This window comes from Oncorhynchus masou, chromosome 31 (genome assembly GCF_036934945.1).
Source record: "Oncorhynchus masou masou isolate Uvic2021 chromosome 31, UVic_Omas_1.1, whole genome shotgun sequence".
Lineage (NCBI taxonomy): Eukaryota > Metazoa > Chordata > Actinopteri > Salmoniformes > Salmonidae > Oncorhynchus > Oncorhynchus masou.
The window spans coordinates 628903-649981 of NC_088242.1; the positions used below are offsets into that span (position 1 = coordinate 628903).

At 45.7% G+C, this 21079-nt stretch overlaps 1 protein-coding gene across 1 annotated transcript; it reads left to right on the forward strand.

The window, feature by feature from the left end:
* Positions 1–126: 126 nt before the first annotated feature.
* On the forward strand, positions 127–18394 carry mrpl2 (mitochondrial ribosomal protein L2). Its single transcript, XM_064949966.1, has 8 exons — positions 127–230; positions 2798–2892; positions 8215–8392; positions 8520–8661; positions 11402–11517; positions 12467–12577; positions 14281–14354; positions 17928–18394. Exons 2-8 carry the CDS (start codon positions 2821–2823, stop codon positions 18135–18137), a joined length of 903 nt encoding a protein of 300 aa, XP_064806038.1. The 5' UTR covers positions 127–230; positions 2798–2820; the 3' UTR covers positions 18138–18394.
* Positions 18395–21079: the final 2685 nt, after the last annotated feature.

Consider the following 21079-nt stretch of genomic DNA (forward strand, 5'->3'; position numbering starts at 1 on the left):
TGTCATTTTTTAACCCTTTTCCCGCAATATACGTTGTATTTCATCGTTAAATATCCCGTCCAGCTGGTGGCGGTAATGCACCATTAACATTGAATGCCAACCGCCGTTAAACCCCACCAAAGAAGAATGAACACGACCGGCGAAGAAGAAGAACCTTCGGACGTCAGTTATGTGCGACACAGCGTGCTGAAGGACAAGCAGAATCGAGTGGAGGCACGAAGTAACTTCAGGTGGCTATGGAGCTAAAATTACCGAAACATGTAGCTCATGAAATTCACGACTTTCAGCAATGAATGCTAAAACGAGTATTGTATTTACAGCGACGCTACGGGTTATGTGGTGCCATTTCTGTCTCGTGTTGTAACGTCGTTAGCTACGAGATGCGCACAGTAGGCAACGTTATCACAGACCATTTTGGTTCATTATTAGCTAGCTACGATAACTTATCAAATTAGCTAGACATAACTTGATACATATTGTTTAAACGTGGATAACTTGTTTATGAGGTGAACATGTATACTGTATCAGTTTGCTAGCTAGCCGTGTCTAAACTAACTAGTGATTTACAGCAGGTTTTCCCAAAATTGCTACTCTGTCATTCAACCTGGTTATTTTACTGATACATGATTAAGTCATTCAACCTAGTAACATGAATGTTGTAGGTAGTTAAAATGTTCATTCAACCGAATAAATTACTGAGATTGTTGTAGTTACTCCGCCCATTAGGCAGCAGAGTGAGGTCGGTATTTTCTGAGCTAAACTGACCAAGACACACCTCCAACTAGGGGTGGGTTAGGGTTAGCCCTAACCCTCGAATGAATTGCGCAATATTCCAAATGCCAGTATTGCAGAAGCAAGTTTTTATGAGCGTTTATGTCCGCTTGTTCTCATGTTGTCTCGGTCGCTCCTTCTGTTCTGTGCACCTTCCCATTTACACTAGAGATATGTTTATAGTGATGAGATGCTCACGTCTTTATCCCAAATGCGGGAATGCAGCTGACAAAAAAAACTCGCTTTGCCTCTTTCTCCCAAGCCCCTCCACTCAAAATAACAAAGACGAGAGATCACTTCTTCCTCTCTGACAAGCAGTTTAAACTCGCTATTTGCATTTGAGGTTTGGTCCAACAATTGGTAATATGGAGACATTATTTTGCTGTAATAGAAGTTAGCCTTTTGAACCATACCCTGTTTGTTTCAACTCCTCAACCTTCGAGCAGAGCAGACACTACTAAAACGGATGTACCAATGAACATTAATGCTCAGTTTGTCACGCGCACGTTATGTTACCATGTATCGCTAGCTGCAATTTAGTCATATTGTTATGCTAGCTGTTTAGTCTGTGATTTATAAATGTGCAATATGCTAAAACAAGTATATAAGCAATTGGTAACTCTTCTCACTCTGAGAAATAAGGTAAGCAGTTTGATTTCAACATCTGAACAAAGTGGACAGGCTAGCATGCTGTTCAAACAGTTGGAGACGGACAGAAGGTTGTGTTGATAACAATTCAACTGTTATGCCTTGTTAACTGTATTCAGAATTTGTGAAATTCTACCCAGATCCAAGTTGGCAAATCTCGAAACATAAATATTAGCTGGCTACTCACTAGCACGTGGGCTTGTGCTTTAGAGATTATGAGACTGGGTTAATTTTCTATAATGCCTGCTACCTTATTAATTCATGTATATTATGCATGGTTCTGGTTAAATTTGTCACAAAAAAGGTTATTTTTTGTAGACAGCTGAAAGCCAGATCAATGATTATCGGGGGAAAAAAGCAGGTACAACAATTTTGACAAAATTATTAATGGTTGTGGAAGACTTGTATTCAACCTCGGTATTATTTACCTCTTATTTACCTCTGAATTCATCTTATTATTGCTGACTGTTTAAATGCAGTGTATTTGACCATTAATTTTACAACAATGCTTATTTAGAGAATAAAAAAAAAAAGTTTAGCCCATATCGCCCATCCCTTGCTCCAACACATAACACCTCACAATTCTGCCCAAAGACAATGAAGACTTTTCTGACCTAGTGGTATATGGGCTATTTACGTTAGCGCTGATGCCTCCCATCATAAGCAGTGCCTAATTTGCCAAAGTCGGGCTCAAAATTTTTATCTTATTGCGCTGTTTCCTCCCGCATGTTGTTGGACGATCAAATAAGTGAAAGTAATATAAAGATTGGGACACACAAGTGATGCTTAATGATAATCATAAATGGATTTAATGTGAGCATTTTCTCCAATAAATAAATGACTAGCATGAACATGTCAATTTAACATTTGGAAATGTGAAACCAACCAGAACAAATGGAGAAAAAAAATACAATATAACAAATGATCAGCTCAGAACTGTGTGAAAATGCCCAAAACATGTTAACAAATAGCATATCCTAAAAACATAAGTCAAAATAAAATGTACAGTATTTAATGGAATTAGGCTACTAAGTTTCCCTCCTTCTCCGTGGGCTTTATTGTCATGAATCAGTTCTGCAGGCTAATAAAGACTATGCAACAGCCTGTTTTACAAATGGTACCACATCGATGAGTATTCATAAAATTGCATTGTGGGCTGACACTAGGCTGCACAAGTTTTGTGTTTTACTTTTTGACTCGCCAAGGGCGGCAGAACTGCCAGGGCGGGGCCAGTGTAGCTAGCTAACATTATTCACTAAATCTAATAAAGTGACAGATTGTTGTAGGTAGTTAACATTATTCATTCATTCAACCCGGTCTAGGATTCAACCTAATGATGTGACTGAGAGTGAATGTTAATCATTAATTGACCCATCAGGCTTTCCTCTGGAGATTGTCATCATGGCGGTGGCATCTTTATCCCGAGCTCTGCGCTCCCTGTCCCTCTCCTGGCCGGCTCTATTACCAACCCAGGTAGGCTCTAGTCTCCATATCTAATCAAACAGCATCATGGTAGACAGTGGGGACATCTATAATAGCTTTGTATTGTTTTGTGCTATACACAATATGTATTGACCAGCTGACTCCTATGACTGTTTAGACATCAGGACAGAGCATGGTTAGGCAGGACTAAGGCCAGATAGAGACCGTTGAAGTCGGAAGTTTACATACACTTAGTTTGGAGCCATTAAAACTTGTTTTTCAACCACTCCACAAACTTCTTGTTAACAAATGATAGTTTTGGCAAGTCGGTTAGGACATCTACTTTGTGCATGACACAAGTAAATTTTCCAACCATTGTTTATACACAGATTATTTCACTTATAATTACACTGTTTCACAATTCCAGTGGGTCAGAAGTTTTCATACACTAATTTGACTGTGCCTTTAAACAGCTTGGAAAATTCCAGAAAATGATGTCATGGCTTTAGAAGCTTCTGATAGGCTAATTGACATAATTTGAGTCAATTGGAGGTGTACCTGTGGATGTATTTCAAGGCCTTCCTTCAAACTCAGTGCCTCTTTGCTTGACTTCATGGGGAAATCAGTCAAGACCTCAGAAAACAATTGGACACCACAAGTCTGGTTCATCCTTGGGAGCAATTTACAAACACCTGAAGGTACCACGTTCATCTGTACAAACAATAGTACGCAATTATAAACACCATGGGACCACGCAGCCGTCATATCGCTCAGGAAGGAGACGCTTTCTGTTTCCTAGAGATGAACGTACTTTGGTGTGAAAAGTGCAAATCAATCCCAGAACAACAGCAAATTACCTTGTGAAGATGCTGGAGGAAACAGGTACAAAAGTATCTGTATCCACAGTAAAATGAGTCCTATATCGACATAACCTGAAAGGCCGCTCAGCAAGGAGGAAGCCACTGCTATAAAACCACCATAAAAAAAGCCAGACTACGGTTTGCAACTGCACACGGTCACAAAGATCGTACTTTTTGGAGAAATGTCCTCTGGTCTGATGAAACAATTAGAACTGTTTGACCATAATGACCATCGTTATGTTTGGAGGAAAAAGGGACTGCTTACAAGCCGAAGAACACCATCCCAACCGTAAAGCACGGGGGTGGTTGCGTCATGTTGTGAGGGTGCTTTGCTGCAGGAGGGACTGGTGCACTTCACAAAATAGATGACATTATGAGGGAGGGAAATGTGGATATATTGAAGCAACATCTCAAGACATCAGTCAGGAAGTTAAAGCTTGGTCTCAAATGGGTCTTTCAAATGTACAATGACCCCAAGCAAAATGGCTTAGGGACAACAAAGTCAAGGTATTGGAGTGGCCATCACAAAGCCCTGACCTCAATCCTTTAGAACATTTGTGGGCAGAACTGAAAAAGCGTGTGCGAGCAAGGAGGTCTACAAACCTGACAGTTCCACCAGCTCTGTAAGGAGGAATGGGCCCAAATTAACCCAACTTATTGTGGGAAGCTTGTGGAAGGCTATGTGAAACGTTTGACCCAAGTTAAACAATTGAAAGGCAATGCTACTATATGATAATTTAGTGTATGTAAAATTCTGGCCCACTGGGAATGTGAGTAAAGAAATAAAAGGTGAAATAAAACACTATTCTGACATTTTCACATTTTCAAAATAACTGACTGATCCTAACTGACCTAAGACAGGGATTTTTTTACTGTGAAACTGAGTTTAAATATATTTGGCGTATGTAAACTTCCGACTTCAACTGTAGATTTACGGTCGTGGCCAGAAGTTGAGAATGACACAGGTGGGTAGGTGTGGGCAGTGACCGGTTGAAGAGCAAGCATTTAGTTTTGCTTGCATTTAAGAGAAGTTGGAGGCCACGTAACGAGAGTTGTGTGGCATTGAAGCTGGTGTGGAGGTTAGTTAAGTGTCCAAAGAGGGTCCAGAAGTCTACAGAATGGTGTCGTCTGCGTAGAGGTGGATCAGAGAATCACCAGCAGCAAGAGTGACATCATTGATGTATACAGAGAAGAGTCGGCCCGAGGATTGAACCCTGTGGCACCCCTAGAGACTGACAGAGGTCCGTACAACAGGCCCTCCGATTTGACACACTGAACTCTATGATTGACTGTCGAAAGCCTTGGCCAGGTCGATGAAGACGGCTGCACAGTACAGTCTTTTATCAATGGCGGTTATGATATTGTTTCGGACCTTGAGCGTGGCTGAACTGCACCCATGACCAGCTCGGAAACCAGATTGCATAGCGGAGAAGGTACAGTGGGATGGTCAGTGATCTGTTTGTTAACTTGGTTTTCGAAGACTTTAAAGGCAGGGTAGGGTAAATATAGATCTGTTGCAGTTTGGATTTAGTGTCTCCCCATTTTGAAGAGGGGGATGACCGCAGCAGCTTTCCAATCTTTGGGGATCTCAGACGATACGAAAGAGGTTGAACAAGCTAGTAATTGGGGTTGCAACAATTTTGGCAGATCATTTTAGAAAGGGAGGGTCCAGATTGTCTTGCCCAGCTGATTTGTAGGAATCCAGGTTTTGCAGCTCTTTCAGAACATTGGCTATCTGGATTTGGGTGAAGGAGAAATGGGGAGGCTTGGGCAAGTTGCAGTGAGGGGTGCAGGGCTGTTGACAGGGGTATGGGTAGCCAGGTGAAGAAAAATGCTTATTGATAGTGTTTCCTAGCCTCGGTGCAGTGGGCAGCTGGGAGGAGGTGCTCTTATTGTCCATGGACTTTAGTGTCCCATAACTTACTGGAGTTAGTGCTACAGGATGCAAATTTCTGTTTGAAAATGCTAGCCTTTGTTTTCCTAAGCTAACAGTCTGGTGTGCTGTAGACAGCTAGCGGGCCGTGGCTAGCGGATGAGCATTCAGGCGACGTTGCGACAGAGGAGTCTGTTGAAAAAAACCCTTGGGCGGAATTGCGTTGGTCGTCCAGTCGTGATGGGTCAGCAGGGGTCCAGGTATTGTAGCCCAAGGACTGGCTGATGGGCCTCTTCAGCTTGCTGGGAAATGGGCCTAGCAATGGCTAACTGACTACTAGCTACTATCAAGTTAGCTGGCTTGCTTTTTACGGGAGTTCCGGTTCTTAAGTATTAAAAATAGCAGATCCGTACCATATTGGGTGAGGAAGGGTTGCAGGAGAGTATATTCAGTCCGTAGATGGAAAGTGATTTTAAAAAATATATAAATTTACGGAAAAAAACAAGGAAAAACAATATTTACAATATTTATTTTCCAATTGAGATGAGTTGGACCGCAGAGTGAAGGTAAAGCAGCCAACAAGTGCTCAGCATATGTGGAAACTCCTTCAAGACTGTTGGAAAAACTGTTTTGCTGGTTAAGAGCTTTTATTCAGCATTTCACTGCAAGGTCTACGACACCTGTTGTATTCAGCATTTCACTGTGAGGTCTACGACACCTGTTGTATTCAGCATTTCACTGCGAGGTCTACGACACCTGTTGTATTCAGCATTGTATTTGGGTCTACAACCTGTTGTATTCAGCATTTCACTGGTTTGATTTGTATTCAGCATTGTATTTGGTGCAAATAAGGTTTGATTTGATAAGCATTTCAGGTGAAATTGTGTGTGTAAAGCTGTCATCGAGGCAAAGGTGTTTAAAACTTTTTTTGGTTACTACATGATTTCATGTGTTAACAGTTTGTCTTAACTATTATTCTACAATGTAGAAAATATTAAAAATAGAGATCCTTGTCCAAACTTTTGACTGTTACTGTGTGGAGTATGTTTGAGTGAGTGAATTTGGAAAGTATTCAGACCCCTTGACTTTTTCTATGTTTTTTTTTTAACGTTAAAGGCTTATTCTAAAATGTATTAAATGTTGTTTTTTCCCCTCATCAATCTACACACAATACCCCACAATGAAAAGCCAAAACGGGTTTAGAAATTTTTGCAAATAAAATGTATCACATTTACTTAAGTATCCAGACCCATTACTCAGTACTTTGTTGAAGCATCTTTGGCAGCGATTACAGCCTTCAGTCTTGGGTTTGACGCAACAAGCTTGGAACACCTGTATTTGGGGAGTTTATCCTGTTCTTCTCTGCAGATGATCTCAAACGCTGTCAGGATGGATGGGGAGTGTTGCTGCACAGCTATTTGCAGGTCTCCGGATATGTTCGATCGGGTTCAAGTCCGGTCTCTGGATGGGCAACTCAAGGACATTCAGAGACCTGTCTCAAAGCCATTCCTGCGTTGTCTTGGCTGTGTGCTTAGGGTCATTATCCTGTTGGAAGGTGAACCTTCTCCAGAGCGCTCAGGACCTCAGACTGGGGTGAAGGTTTTCATCAAGGATCTCTTCGTACTTTGCTCCATTCATCTTTCCCTCAATCCAATTATTCCCCCAGTCCCTGCCACTGTAGAACATCCACACATCATGATGCTGCCACCACCATGCTTCATCGTATGGATGGTGCCAGGTTTCTTCCAGACGTGACGCTTGGCATTCAGGCCAAAGAGTTACATTTTGGTTTCATCAAACCAGGGAATCTTGTTTCTCATGGTCTGAGACTCTTTGCGTGCCTTTTGGCAAACTCCAAGAGGGCTTTCATTTGCCTTTTACTGAAGAGTGGCTACTGTCTGGCCACTCTACCATAAAGGCCTGATTGGTGGAGTGCGCCAGAGATGGTTGTCCTTCTGGAAGGTTCTCCCATCTCCACAGAGGAACTCTCCAGCTCTGTGATTGACCATCGGGTTCTTGGTCACCTTCCTTACGAAGGCCCTTCTCCCCTGATTGCTCCGTTTGGCCGGGCGGCCAGCTCTTGGAAGAACCTTGGTGGTTCCAAACTTCTCCATTTAAGAATGATGGAGGCCAGTCTGTTATTCGACCTTCAATGCTGCAGAAATGTTTTGGTACCCTTCCTCAGATCTGTGCCTCGACACAATACTGTCTCTGAGCTCTACGGACAATTCCTTCAACCTCATGGCTTGGTTTTTGCTCTGACATACACTGTCAAGTGTGAGACCTTGTATAGACAGGTGTGCCTTTCCAAATCATGTCCAATCAGTTGAAATGACCACGGGTGGACTCCAAGTTGTAGAAACATCTAAAGGATGATCAATGGAAAAAAGATGCACCTGAGCTGAATTTTGAGTCTCATAGTGAAGGGTCTGAATACTTTTATGTAAATAAGGTATTCTGTTTATTTTTAATAGATTTGCAAACATTTCTAAACAGTTTTTGCTTTGTCATTATGGGTTGTGTAGATTGATGAAAAACCTGTTACTTTTTCCATTTTTAGAATTAGGCTAACTTAACAAAATGTAGAAAAAGTCAAGGGGTCTGAATACTTTCCAAATGCACTGTGTTTGTTGTTCATAGACAGCAGGACAAACGGTGCTCCGGGCCCAGACCAGCTCCATGTTTCTTACTTGCTCTGGGTGGAGAGGCTTCCTGACTACATCCTGTCTGGAGCAGAACAGAAAAGCATGGAAACAGAGGGAGAAATACACCGTTAGACCTATAGGCATGAAGAAGACTGGAGGCAGAGATCACTCTGGTAACCCAGTACACCATCAGACAGACTAACCCCTACCTACATCTTACCCATAGTACACCATCAGACAGTGAGACTGACTGGGACAGACATACCATTGGTTAAGCTATATTTCCCTCCTAACCTATAGGCAGGGTTCGTACACATGGCATTGGAGGAGGCCATAAACAGAGATACCGTTGGATTGACTTCCAACGTCTCCGCTATGAACCAGGCAGAGAGGAGCAGACCTTCGAGGAGAGGGTGATGGAGGTCCGGTATGACCCCTGCAGGTAGGAGAATTACTCTTAAACTTACCCCTGTTGGTGGCCCCCACCTTACCCCTGTTGGTGGCCCCCACCTTACCCCTGTAAGGCACCAAGCTGTTTTGTTTTAACTACTAGCACACAGCCCCACAAGACATGCCCCACCAGAGGTCTCTTCACAGTCCCCCAAGTCCAGAACAGACTGGGAGGCGCACAGTACTAAATAGAGCCGTGACTACATGGAACTCAGGTAACTGATGCAGCAGTAGAATCAGATTTAAAAAAAAACAGGTAAAAATACACCTTATGGAACATCAGGGACTGTGAAGCAACACAGGCACAGACACATGCATATAAACACACGTACACATGGATTTTGTGTTGTAGAGTAGGGGCCTGAGGGCTTAGTGTGTTGTGAAAATGAATTTATTGTAATGTTTTTGGAAATTTTGTAACTGCCTTAATTCTGCCGGACCCCGGGAAGAGTAGCAGCTGCCTTCCTGCTTTCCACGACCTCTATATCAGGCGGTGTCAGAGGAAGGCCCTAAAAATTGTCAGACTCCAGCCACCCTAGTCATAGACTGTTCTTTCTACTACTGCACGGCAATCGGTACCAGAGCGCCAAGTTGAGGTCCAATAGGCTTAACAGGTTCTACCCCCAAGCCATCAGACTCCTGAACAGCTAATTAAGGGCTACCCTGACCTCTCTTTTACGCTGCTGCTACTGTTTATAATCTATGCATAGTCACTTTAACTCTACCTACATGTACATATTACCTCGACTAACCGGTGCGCCCACACATTGACTCTGTACCGGTACCCCTGTATATAGCCTGGCTTGTTATTTTGCTGCTACTTAAAAAAAAAAAAAAATGTTTTCCTTCACTCTGCTGTCCAACTCATCCCGAACCATATCAATTTGGTTGAGGTCGGGGGATTTTGGAGGCCAGGTCATCTGATGCAGCACTCCATCACTCTCCTTGGTAAAATAGCCCTGACGCAGCCTGGAGGTGTTGTGTCATTGTCCTGTTGAAAAACAAATAATAGTCTCACTAAGTGCAAACCAGAAGGGATGGCGTATCACTGCAGAATGCTGTGGTAGCCATGCTGGTTAAGTGTGCCTTTAATTCTAAATAAATCAATGTTGCCAGCAAAGCACCACCATCACACCACCACCTCCTTGCTTTATGGTGGGAAATACACATGCGAAGATCATCCGTTCACCTACACCACATCTCACAAAAACGCGTGGTTGGAACCAAACATTTCCAATTCGTACTCCAAACCAAAAAACACATTTCCACCGGTCTAATGTCCACCGCTCGTGTTTCTTGGACCAAGCAAGTCTCTTCTTATTGGTGTCCTTTACTAGTGGTTTCTTTGCAGCAATTTGACCACGAAAGCATGACTCGCGCAGTCTCCTCTGAACAGTTGATGTTGAGATGTCTGTTACTTGAACTCTGTGAAGCATTTATTTGTGCTGCAATTTCTGAGGCTGGGGAAACTACGTTTTCAGACCGCCATTCCAGTTTCATCATAGAGCTTGATGGTTTTTGCAACTGAACTTGAAGAAACGTTCAAAGTTCTTGGAATGTTCCATATTGACTGACCTTCATGTCTTAAAGTAATGATGGACTTTTGTTTCTCTTTGCTTATTTGAGCTGTTCTTGACATTATATAGACTTTGTCGTTTACCAAATAGGGCTATCTTCTGTATACCACCTCTACCTAGTCACAACACAACTGATTGGCTCAAACACATTAAGAAGGAAAGAAATTCCACAAAGGAACTGTTAATTGAAAGCTGGTAGAGAGCGTGCAAAGCTGTCATCAAGGCAAATGGTGGCTACTTTGATGAATCTAAAATATATATATTTTTTATTTGTTTAACACTTTTTGTTTTTGGTTACTACATGATTCCATATGTGTTACACCGAGGTCGGATTTGCTTTTATCGTCGAAGGAATGAGCTTTGTACTCTGGAGTGGGATTGATTTGGAGGTGGAGGGTCCGTCATGGTCTGGGGTGGTGTGTCACAGCATCATCAGACTGAGCTTGTCATTGCAGGCAATCTCAATGCTGTGCGTTACAGGGAAGACGTCCTCCTCCCTCATGTGGTACCCTTCCTGCAGGCTCATCTTGACATGACCCTCCAGCATGACAATGCCACCAGCCATACTGCTCGTTCTGTGCGGGATTTCCTGCAAGACAGGAATGTCAGTGTTCTGCCATAGCCAGCGAAGAGCCCGGATCTCAATCCCATTGAGCACGTCTGGGATCTGTTGGATCGGAGGATGAGGGCTAGGGCCATTTTCCCCCAGAAATGTCTGGGAACTTGCAGGTGCCTTGGTGGAAGAGCTGGGTAACATCTCACAGCAATAACTGACCAATCTGGTGCAGTCCATGAGGAGATGCACTGCAGTACTTAATGCAGCTGGTGGCCACACCAGATACTGACTTGATTTTAACCCCCCCCCTTTGTTCAGGACACATTATTCCATCTCTATTAGTCACATGTCTGTGGAACTTGTTCAGTTTGTCTCAGTTGTTGAGTCTTGTTATGTTTATACAAATATTTACACATGTTAGGTTTGCTGAAAATAAATGCAGGTGACAGAACTTTTTGTTTTTAGGAAAAATAAAGAAAAACCCTTGAATGAGTAGGTGTTCTAAAACTTTTAACCTTTAGTGTATCTACTGGTCTTTCTCTATGTGAATCTAGAAGACGTTCGCAGTCTAAGTGATACCTATTGGTCTTTCATAACAGATCTGCAGAAATAGCTCTGGTGGCAGGAGGCAAGAGGAAGCGTTGGATTATTGCTACAGAGAACATGCAAGTTGGAGACCTCATTAAAACCTCTGGGACTATCGGCCGCATGGCAGGTAAGACCTCCATCCAAACCCTAGCTGCTGCACGGTGTGGAAGTTTCAGTCAAACCTCCTGCCTTATTGTATTTGTTTTATTTTATCCTTAATTTACCAGGTAAGTTGACTGAACACATTCTCATTTACAGCAACAACTAGAGAATAGTTATAGGGGAGAGGAAGGGGGATGATTGAGCCAATTCTAAGCTAGGGAAGGTTTGGTGGCCATGATGGCCAGATTGGGAATTTAGCCTGGGCTTGACCCACCTGTCCTCCACAACATAATTGAGCTGTTTCTAAATCACCTGTCCTCTCTGCCAGATAATGGAGCTGTTTTTAACCCACCTGTCCTCACTACCAGATAATGGAGCTGTTTCTAACCCACCTGTCCTCTCTACCAGATAATGGAGCTGTTTCTAATCCCACCTGTCCTCACTACCAGATAATGGAGCTGTTTCTAATCCACCTGTCCTCTCTACCAGATAACGGAGCTGTCTAATCCACCTGTCCTCTACCAGATAACGGAGCTGTTTCTAACCCACCTGTCCTCTCTACCAGATAACGGAGCTGTCTAATCCACCTGTCCTCTCTACCAGATTGCGGAGCTGTTTCTAATCCACCTGTCCTCTCTACCAGATAACGGAGCTGTTTCTAACCCACCTGTCCTCTCTACCAGATAATGGAGCTGTTTCTAACCCACCTGTCCTCTCTACCAGATAACGGAGCTGTTTCTAATCCACCTGTCCTCTCTACCAGATTGCGGAGCTGTTTCTAACCCACCTGTCCTCTCTACCAGATAACGGAGCTGTTTCTAACCCACCTGTCCTCTCTACCAGATAATGGAGCTGTCTAACCCACATTACCTCTCCACGAGATAATGGAGCTCTCTCAAGTCTGTTATAATGTATGTTGTCTCCAGTCTGTGATGTATAATAATCTAATGTTTCTGTCATGATGTCCTCTCTAGTTTCGGCTAAAGAAGGAGACTCGTTCCCCCTGGGAGCTCTTCCTGTTGGAACTCTGGTCAACAACCTGGAACTGTATCCTGGGAAAGGAGCCACCTACATCCGTGCTGCAGGTAACCTTTACCCCTAACGACTGACCTCTAACCCCTGATCCCTATCCATGCTGCAGGTAACCTGTCCCCTAACCCCTGATCCCTATCCGTGCTGCAGGTAACCTGTCCCCTAACCCCTGATCCCTATCCGTGCTGCAGGTAGCCTGTCCCCTAACCCCTGATCCCTATCCGTGCTGCAGGTAGCCTGTCCCCTGATCCCTATCCGTGCTGCAGGTAGCCTGTCCCCTGATCCCTATCCGTGCTGCAGGTAGCCTGTCCCCTGATCCCTATCCGTGCTGCAGGTAGCCTGTCCCCCCCTGATCCCTATCCGTGCTGCAGGTAGCCTGTCCCCTGATCCCTATCCGTGCTGCAGGTAGCCTGTCCCCTGATCCCTATCCGTGCTGCAGGTAGCCTGTCCCCTGATCCCTATCCGTGCTGCAGGTAGCCTGACCCCTGATCCCTATCCGTGCTGCAGGTAGCCTGACCCCTGACCCCTCCCTATCCGTGCTGCAGGTAGCCTGTCCCCTGATCCCTATCCGTGCTGCAGGTAGCCTGTCCCCTAACCCCTGATCCCTATCTGTGCTGCAGGTAGCCTGTCCCCTGATCCCTATCCGTGCTGCAGGTAGCCTGACCCCTGATCCCTATCCGTGCTGCAGGTAGCCTGTCCCCTGACCCCTGATCCCTATCCGTGCTGCAGGTAGCCTGTCCCCTGATCCCTATCCGTGCTGCAGGTAGCCTGTCCCCTGACCCCTGATCCCTATCCGTGCTGCAGGTAGCCTGTCCCCTGACCCCTGATCCCTATCCGTGCTGCAGGTAGCCTGTCCCCTGATCCCTATCCGTGCTGCAGGTAGCCTGTCCCCTAACCCCTGATCCCTATCCGTGCTGCAGGTAACCTGACCCCTGATCCCTATCCGTGCTGCAGGTAGCCTGTCCCCTGATCCCTATCCGTGCTGCAGGTAACCTGTCCCCTAACCCTGATCCCTATCCGTGCTGCAGGTAACCTGTCCCCTAACCCCTGATCCCTATCCGTGCTGCAGGTAACCTGTCCCCTAACCCCTGATCCCTATCCGTGCTGCAGGTAACCTGTCCCCTAACCCCTGATCCCTATCCGTGCTGCAGGTAACCTGTCCCCTAACCCCTGATCCCTATCCGTGCTGCAGGTAACCTGTCCCCTAACCCCTGATCCCTATCCGTGCTGCAGGTAGCCTGACCCCTAACCCCTGATCCCTATCCGTGCTGCAGGTAGCCTGACCCCTGATCCCTATCCGTGCTGCAGGTAGCCTGTCCCCTAACCCCTGATCCCTATCCGTGCTGCAGGTAGCCTGACCCCTAACCCCTGATCCCTATCCGTGCTGCAGGTAGCCTGTCCCCTATCCGTGCTGACCCCTGATCCCTATCCGTGCTGCAGGTAGCCTGTCCCCTGATCCCTATCCGTGCTGCAGGTAGCCTGACCCCTAACCCCTGATCCCTATCCGTGCTGCAGGTAGCCTGTCCCCTAACCCCTGATCCCTATCCGTGCTGCAGGTAGCCTGTCCCCTAACCCCTGATCCCTATCCGTGCTGCAGGTAGCCTGTCCCCTGATCCCTATCCGTGCTGCAGGTAGCCTGTCCCCTAACCCCTGATCCCTATCCGTGCTGCAGCTGAACAATCTCCATCTCATACATTAGAAGTGGAATAATAATAATGATTCTGATCACTATTGAAACAGTTTTTTTGTGTTGTAGGTACGAGTGGAGTGTTACTTCGTAAAGTCAGCGGAACAGCGATTGTACAGCTGCCATCTAAACAGCAGATTCAGGTGACATTACTGTCCATCTAAACAGCAGATTCAGGTGACATTACTGTCCATCTAAACAGCAGATTCGGGTAATATACTCACTTTTGTCGTCTGTTTTGGCTGTCTAGCTTCGTTTACACTTTACGCTACCGTGAGTCTCGTCATGTATTATTTTGAAATAATATCAATGTATTTTAAGACATTTACGGATGTCATAAATCAATGATTTTAGAGGCCTGTATGATGACTTTAAATGATTTGACCATCTGTTTACACTGACTGTACCTCACCAGATCTAGATTATAGAAGCTGGTGCTCTGACTGCACCTCACCAGATCTAGATTATAGAAGCTGGTGCTCTGACTGCACCTCACCAGACCTCACCAGATCTAGATTATTCTAGAAGCTGGTGCACCTCTGACTGGTGCACCTCACCAGATCTAGATTATAGAAGCTGGTGCTCTGACTGCACCTCACCAGATCTAGATTATAGAAGCTGGTGCTCTGACTGCACCTCACCAGATCTAGATTATAGAAGCTGGTGCTCTGACTGCACCTCACCAGATCTAGATTATAGAAGCTGGTGCTCTGACTGCACCTCACCAGATCTAGATTATAGAAGCTGGTGCTCTGACTGCACCTCACCAGATCTAGAAGCTACTGCACCTCACCAGATCTAGAAGCTGGTGCTCTGACTGCACCTCACCAGATCTAGATTAGAAGCTGGTGCTCTGACTGCACCTCACCAGATCTAGATTATAGAAGCTGGTGCTCTGACTGCACCTCACCAGATCTAGATTATAGAAGCTGGTGCTCTGACTGCACCTCACCAGATCTAGAAGCTGGTGCTCTGACTGCACCTCACCAGATCTAGAAGCTGGTGTTCTGACTGCACCTCACCAGATCTAGAAGCTGGTGTTCTGACTGCACCTCATCAGATCTAGATTATAGAAGCTGGTGCTCTGACTGCACCTCACCAGATCTAGATTATAGAAGCTGGTGCTCTGACTGCACCTCACCAGATCTAGATTATAGAAGCTGGTGCTCTGACTGCACCTCACCAGATCTAGATTATAGAAGCTGGTGCTCTGACTGCACCTCACCAGATCTAGATTATAGAAGCTGGTGCTCTGACTGCACCTCACCAGATCTAGATTCTAGAAGCTGGTGCTCTGACTGCACCTCACCAGATCTAGATTATAGAAGCTGGTGCTCTGACTGCACCTCACCAGATCTAGATTCTAGAAGCTGGTGCTCTGACTGCACCTCACCAGATCTAGATTATAGAAGCTGGTGCTCTGACTGCACCTCACCAGATCTAGAAGCTGGTGCTCTGACTGCACCTCACCAGATCTAGAAGCTGGTGCTCTGACTGCACCTCACCAGATATAGAAGCTGGTGCTCTGACTGCACCTCATCAGATCTAGAAGCTGGTGTTCTGACTGCACCTCACCAGATTTAGATTATAGAAGCTGGTGCTCTGACTGCACCTCACCAGATCTAGATTATAGAAGCTGGTGCTCTGACTGCACCTCACCAGATCTAGATTATAGAAGCTGGTGCTCTGACTGCACCTCACCAGATCTAGATTATAGTAGCTGGTGCTCTGACTGCACCTCACCAGATCTAGATTCTAGAAGCTGGTGCTCTGACTGCACCTCACCAGATCTAGATTATAGAAGCTGGTGCTCTGACTGCACCTCACCAGATCTAGATTCTAGAAGCTGGTGCTCTGACTGCACCTCACCAGATCTAGATTCTAGAAGCTGGTGCTCTGACTGCACCTCACCAGATCTAGATTCTAGAAGCTTGTGCTCTGACTGCACCTCACCAGATCTAGATTCTAGAAGCTGGTGCTCTGACTGCACCTTACCAGATCTAGATTATAGAAGCTGGTGCTCTGACTGCACCTCACCAGATCTAGATTATAGAAGCTGGTGCTCTGACTGCACCTCACCAGATCTAGAAGCTGGTGCTCTGACTGCACCTCACCAGATCTAGATTATAGAAGCTGGTGCTCTGACTGCACCTCACCAGATCTAGATTATAGAAGCTGGTGCTCTGACTGCACCTCACCAGATCTAGATTATAGAAGCTGGTGCTCTGACTGCACCTCACCAGATCTAGAAGCTGGTGCTCTGACTGCACCTCACCAGATCTAGAAGCTGGTGTTCTGACTGCACCTCACCAGATCTAGAAGCTGGTGTTCTGACTGCACCTCACCAGATCTAGAAGCTGGTGCTCTGACTGCACCTCACCAGATCTAGATTATAGAAGCTGGTGCTCTGACTGCACCTCACCAGATCTAGATTATAGAAGCTGGTGCTCTGACTGCACCTCACCAGATCTAGATTATAGAAGCTGGTGCTCTGACTGCACCTCACCAGATCTAGAAGCTGGTGCTCTGACTGCACCTCACCAGATCTAGAAGCTGGTGTTCTGACTGCACCTCACCAGATCTAGAAGCTGGTGTTCTGACTGCACCTCATCAGATCTAGAAGCTGGTGTTCTGACTGCACCTCATCAGATCTAGATTATAGAAGCTGGTGCTCTGACTGCACCTCACCAGATCTAGATTATAGAAGCTGGTGCTCTGACTGCACCTCACCAGATCTAGATTATAGAAGCTGGTGCTCTGACTGCACCTCACCAGATCTAGATTATAGAAGCTGGTGCTCTGACTGCACCTCACCAGATCTAGATTATAGAAGCTGGTGCTCTGACTGCACCTCACCAGATCTAGATTATAGAAGCTGGTGCTCTGACTGCACCTCACCAGATCTAGAAGCTGGTGTTCTGACTGCACCTCACCAGATCTAGAAGCTGGTGCTCTGACTGCACCTCATCAGATATAGAAGCTGGTGTTCTGACTGCACCTCATCAGATCTAGAAGCTGGTGTTCTGACTGCACCTCACCAGATTTAGATTATAGAAGCTGGTGCTCTGACTGCACCTCATCAGATCTCGAAGCTGGTGCTCTGACTGCACCTCACCAGATCTAGATTATAGAAGCTGGTGCTCTGACTGCACCTCACCAGATCTAGAAGCTGGTGCTCTGACTGCACCTCACCAGATCTAGAAGCTGGTGCTCTGACTGCACCTCACCAGATCTAGAAGCTGGTGCTCTGACTGCACCTCACCAGATCTAGAAGCTGGTGCTCTGACTGCACCTCACCAGATCTAGAAGCTGGTGCTCTGACTGCACCTCACCAGATCTAGAAGCTGGTGCTCTGACTGCACCTCACCAGATCTAGAAGCTGGTGCTCTGACTGCAGGGTTAGGGTTAGATCAAAAAAAAAACACCTTATGGAACAGCGGTACTGTGAAGCAACACAAACATAGGCACAGACACTGTAGATATGTGTTAGTGGTGGAGTAGGGGCCTGAGGGCACACAGTGTGTTGTGATATCTGTGTATGTATTGTAATGTTTTTAAAATTGTATAAACTGCCTTAACTTTTGCTTGGATGCCAGGAAGAGTAGCTGCTGCCTCGGCAGGAACAAATGGGATCATAATAAATACAAATACCAGATCTAGATTCTAAAAGCTGATGCTCTGACTACACCTCACCTGCTCTTGTCTTCTGTTTCCAGGTGATTGAGACATGCATGGCCACAGTGGGAAGGGTATCCAACATCGATCACAACAAACGGATCATTGGTAAAGCTGGCAGGAACCGTTGGCTCGGCATCCGGCCCTCCAGCGGCTTGTGGAAGAGGAAAGGTGGCTGGGCCGGACGCAAGATCAAACCACTTCCCCCCATGAAGAGTTATATTAACCTGCCTTTAGTGTCTGCCAACTAAATGTTCTAAACTCTGTATGCAACAGGACATTGCAGGAGACGCCACCTCTTCTTTTTAGATCGATCAGAGGCAGTGATGTTAATGGACAGAGCTGTCAGTGATTTCAGTTATGTAGTCTTGTGACAATGTTTTGGTCTGTTATGACATGGATTTTGTGAAATGAAATGATTTTAACTGTCTGAAGTGTTGGTAAAGAATGAGGCTTGGGAAGTAGACATTATTAAACACAGCTGCTCCTGGGGAGAGCTTGCAACACATTTACATCCATAGTGAAACATTCAAAGGTTAACCCATGTTTTCTTAAATGCTATTTAAAAATGTCATCTGTTAAAACAAGATCTGGGGAAGGTTTCAAAAACATTTCTGCAGCATTGAAGGTCCACAAAAATACAGTGGTCTCCATCATTCTTCAATGAAAGAATCAGGCCTTTATGGTAGTGTCAAGATGGTGCCGACAGATGGTCGTCTCGCTTAGAGTCCTTAGGAAACTATGCAGTATTTTATTTTTTTAAATATATTATTTCTTACATTGTTACCCCAGTAAATCTAAAGTGTTATTACATACAGCCGGGAAGAACTATTGGATATAAGAGCGACGCCAATTTACCAACACTATGACCAGGAATACATCTTTCCCGAAACGGATCCTCTGTTTGGACCACCACCCAGGACAATGGATCGAATCCCTGAAGCCGACCCAAAACAACGGCGCCGCAGAAGGGGCCTCCTGGTCAGGCTCTATAGACGTGCACATCACCCACTGCTCCCGAGTATAAGACTCGCCAATGTCCAGTCTCTTGACAACAAGGTAGATGAAATTTGAGCAAGGGTTGCCTTCCAGAGAGGCAATATTTTAACTTTTAGGTTACCAGGTACCGATTTTCAATCACCAGGTGCACGGCTGGAAAAGTGGGGACTTGTTTTTTCGAAAAGGTTCGGTAATTTTCAAAAAATTATTAAAAATACTTCCCGAAGGACTAGAGGTCCCAAATTTCGTCTTATACCCTCTCATGATGGGCAACAAGTAGAGCATGTAAAAAAACATTTCGCATCCACAGGCACCTATGCTTCCGGTAATAAGCACTTTTTTCCCAAAACTTAAAACACGATTTCCTATTGAAAAGTTCTATACAAAAACGGTTTTAATTCAATGGAAATGCTCGTCTATCTGTGCCCTTTCGTGCAAAAAAACCCCATCCAGATTGGAGGTGTACTTTTTGATTTATTCACGTTTTGGTGTACCTGAATTTGACCCCCAATGGCGGGGCACACATAAACCCTGTGCGGTTCCGGGATTATGTCGACAAATTGGCCTGCCCCATTGTGACACACTCAGCGGCGGGTCGACCAGACAGGTACCGGCGCGAAATCAGAAACCTGGTTTTTGACAACAAGACATCCATGTCCTAGAGAGACGGGGGTGGTGTCAAACTGCTCAGCCCGAATAGAAAATTAGTAATGGACACTTTTGAGGGATGTGAGCACCTCGGAACCATGGTACTTTTGACATTTTCCGCCGGCGACCGATTTAGTGGGTTTGACCAGCCCCTTCGGCGCCCGATTTGTCCTAACTTTTGATCCACGTTTCCCAGCTTGGTGGTGGTAGGATATTGAGCCTTGTCCTGGGCAGGTGCTCTATCCCAGCTATTACCTTGTGGGTAAGTCCAGAGTCCATAGGCCCAGAGAGAGTGCGCAAGCTGTGTGTGTCCTCTCATACCCATATGAAGGCATGTAACCCGGGTAGGGCTATAAGGCCTTTAGGCCTGTCTGTCCCGTCATCCCATGAGAGAGAGGCCTGCCCTTTAGGCTTGTTTGTGTCCTCTGATGCCCAAATAGAGGCATGTAACCCGGGTAGGGATGTAAGGCCTTTAGGCCTGTCTGTCCCTTCATCCCATGAGAGAGAGTCCTTACCTTTATGCCTGTCTGTGTCCTCTCATGCCCAGATAAAGGCATGTAACCCGGGTAGGGATGTAAGGCCTGTAGGCCTGTCTGTGTCCTCTCATGCCCAGATAAAGGCATGTAACCATGTTAGGTCATATAAGGCCTTGAGGCCTGTTTGTGTCCTCTGATGCCCAGATAAATACATGTAACCCGGCTAGGGATATGTAGCCGTCATAGCCGTCTTTGTATCATAGACAATTGTGTAGTCTAGAGCGATTTTCTAGGTTAGCTAGCCAGCTATTGTCGTTCTTTTAACGTAACGTAACGTAATCAACACTGCTAGCTAGCCAGCTAGCCCCCGAATAGCAGCACTGTAGAAACTATTACACTCAACAGAACGACTTGATTAGTGTAGTGTAAACAACGCCCTAACCCTAACCCTGGACACCATTTGTGAATTGATCGCCCTCCATCTAGCTTCAGAGTTTGTTCTTTTAGGTGACCTAAACTGGAATATGGTTAGGGTTGGGGTTAGGGTTAGGGATTAGGGTTAGGGTTAGGGGTTAGGGTTAGGGGTTAGGGGTTAGGGTTAGGTTGTCTAGTTTTGAGTCGGTTGATCCACTTCCATCTCTGACACGTGGAAGCCGAAGGGGGGGAAGTGAGGGGTGTGCACTCCACACATATGCGCGCGGTCCGGGTGGGTCCGGGCGCGGCCGGCCAAGGTTGTAGGCCCCATGGTAGCCCACTTGTAGATTAACCCGTTGGTTGGGTTAAAAGACTGTCAGTCTGTAGGGTTAGGGTTAGGTATGTTTTTAGAGTGGTTAAGGTTAGGGTTTAGGGTTAGGGTAAGATATGGTTTTTTAAGAAGGGTTAAGGTTAGGGTTAAGTTTAGGTATGGGTTTTGGGATGGTTAAGGTTAGGGTTAGGGTTAGGGTTAGGGTTAGGGTTAGGGTTAGGGTTAAGGGTTAGGGTTAGGGTTAGGGTTAGGGTTAGGGTTAGGGTTAGAGGGTTAGGGTTAGGGTTAGGGGGTTAGGGTTAGGGCCAGGGTTAGGGTTAGGGGC

What these genes read in the sequence shown, in the direction of transcription:
- mrpl2 (XM_064949966.1), top strand. Translation starts at nt 2,821, where the DNA reads ATGGCGGTGGCATCTTTATCCCGAGCTCTGCGCTCCCTGTCCCTCTCC. An exon ending in TGGAGGCAGAGATCACTCTG is followed by an intron (nt 8,393 to 8,519) that starts GTAACCCAGTAC and finishes CCTAACCTATAG; the next exon opens with GCAGGGTTCGTACACATGGC. An exon ending in CATCTAAACAGCAGATTCAG is followed by an intron (nt 14,355 to 17,927) that starts GTGACATTACTG and finishes TTCTGTTTCCAG; the next exon opens with GTGATTGAGACATGCATGGC.